The sequence below is a fragment of the Podarcis liolepis genome (genome assembly GCF_965112155.1).
Source record: "Podarcis liolepis genome assembly, chromosome: 12".
In the NCBI taxonomy this organism is placed as follows: domain Eukaryota; kingdom Metazoa; phylum Chordata; class Lepidosauria; order Squamata; family Lacertidae; genus Podarcis; species Podarcis liolepis.
Window position 1 is genome coordinate 14,341,409 of NC_139563.1, and position 11,383 is coordinate 14,352,791.

General features: G+C 43.5%; 1 protein-coding gene across 6 annotated transcripts in view; it reads right to left on the bottom strand.

Annotated features, from left to right (window-relative positions):
* NCAPG2 (non-SMC condensin II complex subunit G2) overlaps nucleotides 1-11,383 on the bottom strand; it is a 42,318-nt gene extending 30,935 nt beyond the window's left edge. For 2 of the 6 annotated variants that reach the window (XM_083466672.1, XM_083466667.1), the window contains exons 1-6: nucleotides 11,242-11,383; nucleotides 9,030-9,135; nucleotides 8,751-8,939; nucleotides 3,192-3,306; nucleotides 1,550-1,710; nucleotides 419-553 (exon numbers count right to left, since the gene is read on the bottom strand). In XM_083466672.1, the coding sequence (XP_083322798.1) occupies nucleotides 419-553; nucleotides 1,550-1,710; nucleotides 3,192-3,306; nucleotides 8,751-8,939; nucleotides 9,030-9,107 (678 nt within the window). In that variant the 5' untranslated portion in view covers nucleotides 9,108-9,135; nucleotides 11,242-11,383. Of the gene's footprint in view, nucleotides 1-418; nucleotides 554-1,549; nucleotides 1,711-3,191; nucleotides 3,307-8,750; nucleotides 8,940-9,029; nucleotides 9,136-9,797; nucleotides 9,869-10,866; nucleotides 11,049-11,080 lie in introns of those variants that run through there. The other 4 variants (XM_083466668.1, XM_083466669.1, XM_083466671.1 and 1 more) reach the window with 4 other exon arrangements.

Sequence of the window (11,383 nt, forward strand, 5' to 3'; positions counted from 1 at the left end):
TAACAACACCCACACACAGCATAAGTAATCCTGGGGTAGGAAACCTGCAGCCCTCCAGGTGGTTTTAGACTTTAGCTGATGGGAGCTGGAGGCCAATAACATATGGAGGGTGACAGGTCCACTTCTCCAGTATGTTTGACCAGAAAAACCCTTCCAAAACCCAGTATATCTGTAGCCAAACAAGCAAAAGAATTCCTCCCCCAAAAAACCCCCCAAACAAGTAGGTCTTAACTATTTTCTTCAAAGAATGGGGTAGAAGGCAAGTAGATTCATCAGGTTGCTGAACATACATACCTTGTGAGAAATATAAATTCCACGTTCCCCCTCCCTAAGACTTGTTTTATTTTTTGTAGGCATCAACTTATCACCCAATAATTTTAAAACAGTGAGAAGATATATTTAGAAAAAGCACGCTTACCTCTTCTTTTTTAATATGGCCAATACTCATAAAGCACCTGAGTAACAAATCTTTCACTTCATTACTCTCCTCTGAGTCATAATCAAAACACAGTAAAGCCCGGTGAAGATGCCATAGGCGGACTATATCCACACCCTAGGGGAGATGCACAATTGCATTTGTGTGTGAGGATTATGAGGTGAGAGACATCTTTCAGTCATGCGATATGCACCAAAGTACTGGAGCTTACAGTATCAATTAGCTCAAGCACAAATTAATTACAAGTTTCTTATTCTATAATATCTTTGCAAGAAAAAATGTTGCTATGCTGCAGTTCACATGGTCGTGTACTGGTGGCCACACAAACTGCAACGTGGCAAAAGAAAAACAGGCAGGCAGATGAGCAAGTGAGCAAATGGCATGGGTAGTGGGAGGCCCAGACAAGCTGCAAAAGAACAGCCAGGACAGGTACTCAGCAACTGCCCTACTTTGCTGTTGCCATGCACCTGACACTGACATCACTCTTTTAGTTTCAGCAGTGTCAGAGGCCAAGGAGGAACAAAGTGGCAACCTAGCAGATGGTTGCTGGGGAGTTGTTTCAGTAGACAAGCATCCTCAGGTGAGTAGGAAGTAAGTGAGGGCAGATGGATCACTGTAGGACAGGCTTTGCAAGCCTTCCCGCTCTCCCCATCACTGCTACTGGTTCCTGCAGGAGATGGGAGGAAATATACAGCCATACTTCTCTGGCTCTCTACAGCAGCGGTGACAGGGGGAGAATGGGAAGGTTTGGAAAGGCCACCCAACACTGATCCATCCTACCCATTTCCAGATGAGCTAGGTGATCTGGATTAATGCAGCCTATTGAAGTATGATCTTCTCCTGAGTAGCCTGGAAGATTGGGCAGAGGGGTAAAGCTGTTTCTGGATAGCCCTGACATACAGAGTGGGGAAGCTATCCTGAAGCTTTAGCATGGACATGGTGAAAGGTTAAATTAAACATTGGCATGTATCTTAGGGGGCATGTTTGGGCCTGAAGGTACTTCAAGGGGGCAGGGAAGTGTGGGGTGAGTAGCTGGGGATGGCAAGTGGAGCGAGCAGGGGTGGCAGTCCTCAGTGTATATAAACATGACTTAACTCATTAATTAAAGCATACCACAACAATTTTCTTTTCAAGACTCTTTTTCAGAAGCATGATGAAAGCACTTTTCCCAAACACTTCTTTTCTTTGAAGTCCCTTCTCCCACCATCGCTCACATAGGCACTGGATGGCTCCCAGCAGAGATTTTTCAGAGTCAGGTAATGTGTAAAGAATACCTGCAACAAAATCATAGCAAGCACAATTAAATTTATGTGTCAAAAAGAGACCGCTAGCAATCTTAAAATGCTTCATGAAATGTAACTCAAAGCTGATTTTCTTATGTTGCTGTCCAAAATGCCAGCCAAAAGACAGCTGTCTTTTCGAAAAATTGTTTTACTGCCAAACTCAGTAACTCTGTCATTTAAATTTCTTAGGAAAATTTAATGTGACCTTAGGAGCACAGTTAACCACGGCAAACATAATTTTGTAAAACATAAACAGGTAAACCAGGGGGACCCAAATTGGATCGGGTCCATAGTCTGGGTGGCTTTAACTATTTCTCCCGTGGTCCCATTGAGAATCAGGGGAGCTAGGTGCCTCATATTTTCAATGGCATAAAAGCTTCTATTGGTCCCAGTAAAAAGGTAAAGGTACCCCTGCCCGTACGGGCCAGTCGTGTCCGACTCTAGGGTTGTGCGCCCATCTCACTTAAGAGGCCGGGGGCCAGCGCTGTCCGGAGACACTTCCGTGTCATGTGGCCAGCGCTGTCCGGAGACACTTCTGGGTCACGTGGCCAGCGTGACGAAGCTGCTCTGGCAAGCCAGCACCAGCGCAGCACACGGAAACGCCGTTTACCTTCCCGCTAGAAAGAGGTACCTATTTATCTACTTGCACTTAGGGGTGCTTTTGAACTGCTAGGTGGGCAGGAGCTGGGACCGAGAGACGGGAGCTCACCCTGCCGCGGGGATTCGAACTGCCGACCATGCGATCGGCAAGCCCTAGGCGCTGAGGTTTTACCCACAGCGCCACTCGCGTCCCTTTTATTGGTCCCAGTAGGCGCACTCTATTGTGAATGGATTATGGGGGAGGGACCATTCTGGTCGGGATGATAGTATGGGCAAAGGGGAGACCCTCCGCTCTCCCACCACAGAATAATCTCATTCCAGGTTAGGCAAGAAATACAGTGATTCCTATGAGGTGCGTATAACTAAACAGGGGATGGACCACACTTAAGAACTAGCTTTGGATGAATTTGTGGTATGACCAAGGTTATAGTTTTGTTTCAGTAAGTTCATTCCAGTCGTTTTACAGTCTGAAACCCACATCAAGAGTACTTGAAGCTTGTAAAGCACTTACGCCCACTTGTAAAGCTATAAACATATCAACAGATACAATATTTACACCAACATTTTAGATTATTACTTTGTTGCTATGCAAACCAGTGAATCTGTTATGAGATAAGTGGTTATATGACATGTAATATGGTTTTCAAAATATGCCATAAAGGAACAATAATAGCTAATGAAAAGATGGGTTTTAAATGTTCAAGGAACATGCAATTGTATGAAGAAAGCCATAAGTCAGTAGGTTTAAATTACTTCCACTCCCAGAAGTGGCATTCCTTTTATTTTAAATATTTGCTTGTTCACGCTAAGGATGTTTAGCACTATCAATATACCAAAGATCCTAGTATGCTGAGATCAACTGAAATACATACCATTTAATATCAGTGCACATTCTAAAAGAGCTTTGATGTTTACATTTTCATCTACTGTGGGTATGGAAGTAGTAACTACAGTGGCAACACCATGGATGACAGCTGTGGTTTCTTCCTAAAAGTTGAGAGAGGTACACTTACTTAACAAGGCTATGAAGTTAAACTACAACATCAGGCCACAATTATTCAAGAAAAACTGAAAGCAGTATGATTTGGCTTAATATTAGCTGGAATAAAATCCTTTGCTAAAAGGTATTTAAGTATGTCCTCCCTTTACTAAATACAGGTACTAATTTCTTTTTTACTAGGCAGTATTTACAATTATGGTATGTCGAGAATCCAGCTCGACATCAGTAAGAAAATCAGTAAGAAATCAGTCTCACACCAAGATGACTTGAAGAAAAAGCTTTGGCTTCAGCCGTGCCATGTTTATTGTGTGCAGTAAGAAATAAATCATCCTCTCTCCTCCAGCACTGAGCTTGCTCTGCCTGGTACTCAAAAGTAACAAATCAAAGGAATGTAACCTTGCTTTTGCCCACAGACAAAGAGAGTGTTATGTTACATGAGCCAATCATTAGTCTAGCATGAGGTGTTCATGTGCTCATCATGCTCTTAGCAATATCTCGTGCTGTAAAATCACTCTGCAACAATAAGAACTCTGCTCATGCTCTTATGTACAAGCAATCATTTTCCCACATGCCCTCTTTTCTTGTTTATATTATAAGAGGAAAAGAGGGACCATTAATCAGAATCGCAATCCCATTACCTAAGCATTTATATTTTGCAACATAAATTCCCCTTGTAACCCCTGTGGTGGGCCGTGGTCGATACCACCATGCAGTATATTGGGAAATCAAAGAAAGCAAGCATTGAATACATAATAAAACCAACAATACATGCAATTACAATCAATAATAAATTTCTTAACCATAATCCATTAAGTAACAAAAAAAATAACCAATCCCATGGATCAAAACCTTCAGGCGGATTCAAAGGATTATGGGTTATCATTTGTTCCATATAATCAATAGTAGCAGAGATATTGGTCGATTGATCAGTTATATACATACAATAATGAGAATGAATTAAGGCATAAATTCCACCTTTAGAGGCAAGGATTACATTTAAAGCATAAAAAGTTTATAAAGCAACTTCTCTCATTTCTGACTTTTTTTGTTTGTTTGTTTGTTAATTATTTTTAAAACAAAGATGATAGAATTAAAAACAAAGCTTAGGTCCAATTTGCCACAGAATAACCATAAATCAGATTGAAGCAAATATGTAGATTTACTGCTCTTTCTCATCCAGTCCAACCAAACATAAAAATCTCTACACGCAGCTTGTTGTTCATAGGTCATGTAGGTTGTGACATTATTAACTGAGACTTTCGGCCTATCACTCATAGTGGTAACATTAAAAAAAAAAACAAGAAGATCCATTAACATACTCATAGGTCCAATTACAATATGGATAATGACCTAAAAATATACTATTATGATTAAAACGAAAACAATAAGACACTATTTCTGCAAGCAACAAAACACAGGGAATAAACTTATATGATTATCCTTCATATTATTGCTAATCTTATATGAAGCATTTACTGGAATGCTAGAATACCATCACCAAAAAAGCTCAAAGCTTCTTAAAGTTTTTTAAAATCATTTTTCTCAGCAGCTAAAAGGCACTAGGCAAGCATATTCCGCTTGCTGTAACTAAAAAGATTGCAACAAGGTCGAGAACAGAGCCCATTGTCTTCACAGACGTTGCTAAAGAACCATATTGCAACTTGCTTTCTGTCCGGGAACCATGCCAAAGCACAAAAATGAAACAACTGGAACACACTAAAATCCCCTCACCCCCTCCCCTGCCAAGAGTCCACAATAGTTCCAAGACAGCCCTCTGTACATGCTCAAAGGAACACATCATAAGGCAGGACTCCTGAGGGAGGAGAAAAAAAGAAGAGAACTGGGGGATAAAATCCAAGTGATGTCAATAAGGATGAGAATGGTAAATTAGTCCAATGGCCACTTCCGAGCAACCTGTGTGATATTTCGTGGCTCGATTATTGGCATGTAAAAACCACAATCCAGAAGAAGTCACACAACCATTTCTGCAGATACAGGAGCCCATTTGCTGTAAATAAGTCTGATGTATTGCTCCTTGTACTGCTGAGTCAAAAGTCCAAGCCCAATGAAGCGTGATGACACAGATGGGATGGTCGCTATTGGGAGGCAGCAAAACTGTAATGATGTTTGGTGGTTGAAGTGGCTTCCCAGGGAAAAGGGGGGCCAATGCAGTAGGGATGAAGATGGCCTTTCAGCGTGCCAGGAAACACTGGAACAGCTGTGGAAGAGCCTCTTCCATTGCAGAGGTGATTGTGATCTTGTCTGCTGGATTCTTGTGTCCCTTAAGGGCAGAAAATAGTGGAGACAGAGTGGAGGTGGGCAGGTCCAAATAACTCTTTATCCAATTCAGCTGTCCAAGAATTTGTTGTAAATCCACCAGTTTAAGAGATCAGGGAACTGTAGTTGAGGCGTGACTGGAATGGCTGCAGATGCTGGCAGCTTGTGTCCCAGGCACGTAATAGGTAAGGTCCGCTGGATTTTTTCCTTAGCCACTGTCAAGCCAACAGGTTTTATCCTTTGCAGGATTTTGGGACACGGCGGAGGACAAGGCCGTGGCTAGCAGGCCGTGGCTAGCAGTGCCCACTGACTGGCAGGCTTTAAGCATATCAGCAATGGCTATATTTGATGTTGTCATCAAAGGGGGCAGCACTTGCTTACAGTCCTCATGTGCATGATCAAACGCAAGCTGGCAAACAATCGCTTCTTGTGCTGCCAGGTCCTGAACTTGCCGCTTGAAGGTACTATACAAGCAATCAACAAATTGTCCATAGGGCTTTGCAGGACCCTGTCTGATGCTCCCCCACCGGCCATCTCGCTCATTCCTGTCATCAGGGACAGAGGCCAGAGCCTCTTGGGCTGAGGCTGTGGTGGCTGCCCAATACATAGGATCAAGGGCCAACTGTTGGGCAATAGGAAGAAAATTGCCTCCTCCCGTCAGCCCATCGAGAACATCAGTTTGGGTCAGCATGACGGGGGCTGAGAGAGTTGGACTGTCTGAATCAAAGGCAAGCAACGGAGGAGCAGCAGGAGGAGTCTCTTGGAGGGCAGTGGAAATGGGGGGTGTGGAATGCGAAAAATGCAGAGGAGGGACGACAGGAGCCGAAGGAGAAAAAATGTCTGCCTGTTTGGGAGGCTGATAAGATGGTGCTTCTGAAGGCAGCATGAGGACTGGGAGGGGGGGCAAAGGAGCTGAAGCAGCGGCCAGGAGGAGATTTGTAGGAGTTAGGCTTGAGATAGCCTTATAAACCTTACAGCAGGCATGCAAAACTTTGACATCAATCTGAGGATGGTTTTGGAAAAATTGTCCTATTTTTTCCCAGTCTTTTAAATGCCAATTCCCCTCCTGAGGAAAAAACCAGGGGCAATGGGTATCCAATGCTTCTATAAGAGACACGATATCAGCATCTGAGACAATGAGGCTGTTGCTGGCCAAGAGAAATTTAAGGTCTTCAAAAAACTTTTTCTGTGGTGGAGAGAGAGACTGCCCCATAATGGCAAAAGAAAGGGGGGGGGGTTGGGAGCACTCACCAGGGATCCACTAGGTGGATGAACGACGCGTCTGCAACCTTTGCCAGGCGAGGTGAGGCTGAACGTTGTAAAACAGCATGAAGTCCGAAATAAATCACACGAGGACACCAAGGGAGCACTCACCGGGATCCATAGCGGATGAAAGACGTGTGGTGAGCGCTGAACGATGAGAAACAACGTGGAGTCCGAAGGTAGTCACACGGGGCACCAATTGTCGAGAATCCAGCTCGACATCAGTAAGAAAATCAGTAAGAAATCAGTCTCACACCAAGATGACTTGAAGAAAAAGCTTTGGCTTCAGCCGTGCCATGTTTATTGTGTGCAGTAAGAAATAAATCATCCTCTCTCCTCCAGCACTGAGCTTGCTCTGCCTGGTACTCAAAAGTAACAAATCAAAGGAATGTAACCTTGCTTTTGCCCACAGACAAAGAGAGTGTTATGTTACATGAGCCAATCATTAGTCTAGCATGAGGTGTTCATGTGCTCATCATGCTCTTAGCAATATCTCGTGCTGTAAAATCACTCTGCAACAATAAGAACTCTGCTCATGCTCTTATGTACAAGCAATCATTTTCCCACAATGGTAAAGCAGCACTGCTGTGATCCTCCATTTAAACCTATTGTGAGAGTAAGTGTCTTTCCAAACATCATGAACATGATCTAGCCAGTCAAGCACTTTCCAGCAGAAAATATTTAAACACATGTTAAGCTCTCTCACTGAAATTAATAGGGCACTAATTTTTGTATGTCCTTTTCTCCTCCTTGCAGCATATTTTCGTTTCCTTGTCTTTTTCAGGATCTGCCACTGTTCAAGTTTTGAGGTTTAGAAAACAAAAACAAAACAAGTAAAAAACTTTGTACCAGTGTGCAACTACTTACAAACAGGTTTTACAACAACATCCAATTAACTGATGTGAATTCATATTCATGGTGCAGAATATAAGCTTTGAAGTAACACAGCACTCTTCCTTAAGCTGTTAAAAAAATTATCCATGTATCTACAAATTTTCAGCAAAAGAACTTGAACCAAGTACAAATAAATTCATTGAATTAGGAGCTGAGAGCCAATTAACCTAAGTGGACAGACTAGGTAACTGTGTTTTCTTTAAGAGAGAATAGGTTTCAAAGAACCCTTAAGCAGACTGGGTTGTGTCCAATCATGCTCTAATCAGAGTAGATCCACTTAAATCATTGGGTCTAAATTAGCTGTAAGCCATTATTTTCAGTACAGTATAGTGAAGAAAACTCACACAATTCTGCACTGCTTTCCTGAAGAAAGCAGTTGAGATTTTGATAAATAATAAGCCTTCACTTCATTCGTGTTAACAAAGGCATCTGCAACTTGCATTGGAGATTCTCAAACTATTACCATCATGCTTTCCCCTGGCCCCTCTGCTGTATAAAAGCTAGAATGGACAATGTGTGGAAAGGCCTGGAAGCCCAGCATAAGCCATTCTGACAGGGAACTACAGGATGTAAATCAAGAGGTGGGGAACCTCCAGTCTGTAGGCCAAACTTGGGCCTTCCCATTTGGCCTATGGAGCTGTTTTTCAGAAACCCTGGCCACCTGCCTCATGCCAGCAATCATATATATGCAATCAGGTGGGGGGGAGGTAAACACAGTTGCACAGGGGATTCAATCCTGCTTTGTGTAGGGTTTGAGTGTGTCTGAACTCAAGTTAGTATGCCTGAACCCAGCTGACAAGGGTAGAGAAGCTAAAAATCTGGCTGGCCAGGCCAAAAGGATCCCCACCCCTGATGTAAATGAAACTGACATAAAAGGAGTGCATATGAAAGGCTTCTGGTGTCTAAGGTGGTAGCCACATAAATGAACAAATGAATAAATAATTACAGTAATTGTATCAGCTCATGAAACATAGCAGGAATCTGTTATAAGAAATACCCTTTTAGCAGCCGTCTCAATTTCCATGTCATCATCACTGTCTTCTCCAACTCTCTGCCATTCTTCTGTTGGGTCTTCCACTAAAACTTCTGCCAACCACTGTGCTAACTTCTCCCACAATGCTTCTTTCTGCTTCCTAGATAATTCTTGCAACAACTCATTCAAATCAAATGGATCTGCTGCATCTTTCTGTAAAAATAATACAAACCAAAAGTTTGTCACTGAACAAAAGCGTTTCATCCCACTCCAGGCACTTTTTTTCTCTTCATATTTACTTACGTGAAGTTGGATAAAATGCAAGAACTCCTTGTTGGCACCATTAAAAGCAGCCTGTAGAAAAGCTTCACGTTTTGCCATGTTGTATTACTTCGTAATCCATAAAAGTCTAAGAGGAAAACAATGCAACAGGAAATCCAATTTAATGCCAGAACAGTAATTCAGAACTGGTTGGCATACAAACCTAGTTCACACACCGCATTACATTTTTAATATGAATAAGAAGTATGTAGGTGCAGACTGCTCAAATGTCTCCGATTTGCTTCTCCCCTGCTCCTTACCTTGACACACAAGAGTGGAAACAAACCAGAGACTGGTTTCATACTAGGTGCAAACTAGTGATTATGGTTTGTTTCCTCCCCCTCCCTCGCAAAAAAAGAAAAGAAAAACCTTGCCTTCAGGTTGCTTGCTTCCAAGAAAAGATCTATTACCTCACTAACCACTGTCCCACTAGGTTACCTCCTTTAAACCTGGCAACATCTGCACTTCGACTCCTTGGAGCAACTGTCTCCTACACTGTTGGCCTGGCTCTTTCTAAAGATGGACTTTTTTTCACCACATAACTGAATGTATTTAACTGCTGCTGTTTTAATAAGGCCATGAATCTGGCAGCAATGGATGTTTTACTGCTATTTTTGGTAATATCAGTAGTTTTAGGTTATTCCGTACACTGCTTTAGGTACTGTCTATGTTTCTATACTTCTTAAGTAAATTAATGGACTGGCAACTGTTATGGCAACTGGGCAGAACATGTAGTATAACTAGCCTTACCACAATAGCTCACTAGTTCCAGCTACTGGCGATTTTCACTTTATTGTCCTGCACAATATGAATTTTGAGAAAAGAGATGACAAAGATGAAAGTATCCATAGGTTTTCTTTCCTCGCTCTTTTTGGCTACAGCATGTTTACTGTGGCCATTAGCTCCCCACCCCCACCCCCCGCCCAAAGCCAACCCTACCCCTTTTCCCCCCAACCACATATTTCTGAAGTTGAAGGTAGAATATTTTTTATATTGTTTCTTTTTTTAAAAAAAGGAACTGAAGGCAAACACACAATTCTCCTTTCATCATCACGTACCTCTGTTCCCATATGTATGGGATTCTATTCTAATTAACAGTACAGTGGTACCTCGGGTTAAGTACTTAATTCGTTCTGGAGGTCCATTCTTAACCTGAAACTGTTCTTAACTGAGGTACCACTTTAGCTAATGGGGCCTCCCGCTGCCGCTGTGCGATATCTGTTCTCATCCTGAAGCAAAATTCTTAACCCGAGGTACTATTTCTGGGTTAGCGGAGTCTGTAACCTGAAGCGTCTGTAACCCGAGCTACCACTATAGACCACTGAAATAAATAGACCTAGGTTAAGTAAAATAATTTCCACCTTGTATACAATCTCCCCCCTCCTCCTGTCACTTCCCTGTTTCAGGTGCACCTAAAGGTAAAGGACCCCTGACCATTAGGTCCAGTCGTGACCGACTCTGGGGTTGCAGCGCTGATCTCGCTCTATAGGCCGAGGGAGCCGGCGTACAGCTTCTGGGTCATGTGGCCAGCATGACTAAGCCGCTTCTGGCGAACCAGAGCAGCGCACGGAAACGCCGTTTACCTTCCCGCCAGAGCGGTACCTATTTATCTACTTGCACCTTGATGTGCTTTCGAACTGCTAGGTTGGCAGGAGCAGGGACCGAACAATGGGAGCTCACCCCGTCAAGGGGATTTGAACCGTGACCTTCTGATCAGCAAGTCCGAGGCTCTGTGGTTTAACGCACAGCACCACCTGCGTCCCAGGTGCACCTAGAAGTCACTAAATAACAACAAACTATTTCAAAGGTGTGCTTTTACCTCACTTTCTTCGAGCAGAAAAGGCACCCAGAGCAACCTACAAACGCCAGTATAGTAAGACAGTCTTTTCCCGAGGCTTGCTATCGAAAAGGCACGTCACACGAGGAAAAGGGGACGGGACGGGACGATAATAAGCTGTTTGAATAAGATGTGGAATAGAGAAAGCAGGGCTGGGCGGGTCCTTGCCATTAATATAGCAGGGCTGCTCCTTTACCTTTTCCCACAAGACGCCCACCCTTCCGGCTCCCTGACTAGCAGGCAGCTGCTGGGCATTGGCCACTGTCAAGAATAGGTCACCACAGACCTAGCTTACCCTAACATAATTCCGTTTATAATTCACCTGCCACGGCCTCGCGCTCTCCCCTCAAAACTCACCGTTGAGAATCCACGACCAGCTCCGTTTGGCGCCCGCGCAGCTGGATTCGAATTCTCCCGCGAGCGGCAACGTCAAGAGACGACGCACGCGCGCCACAGAGGCCGGCTCGCGGCTAGTCATTGGACGAAGCTCGGAAGTAAG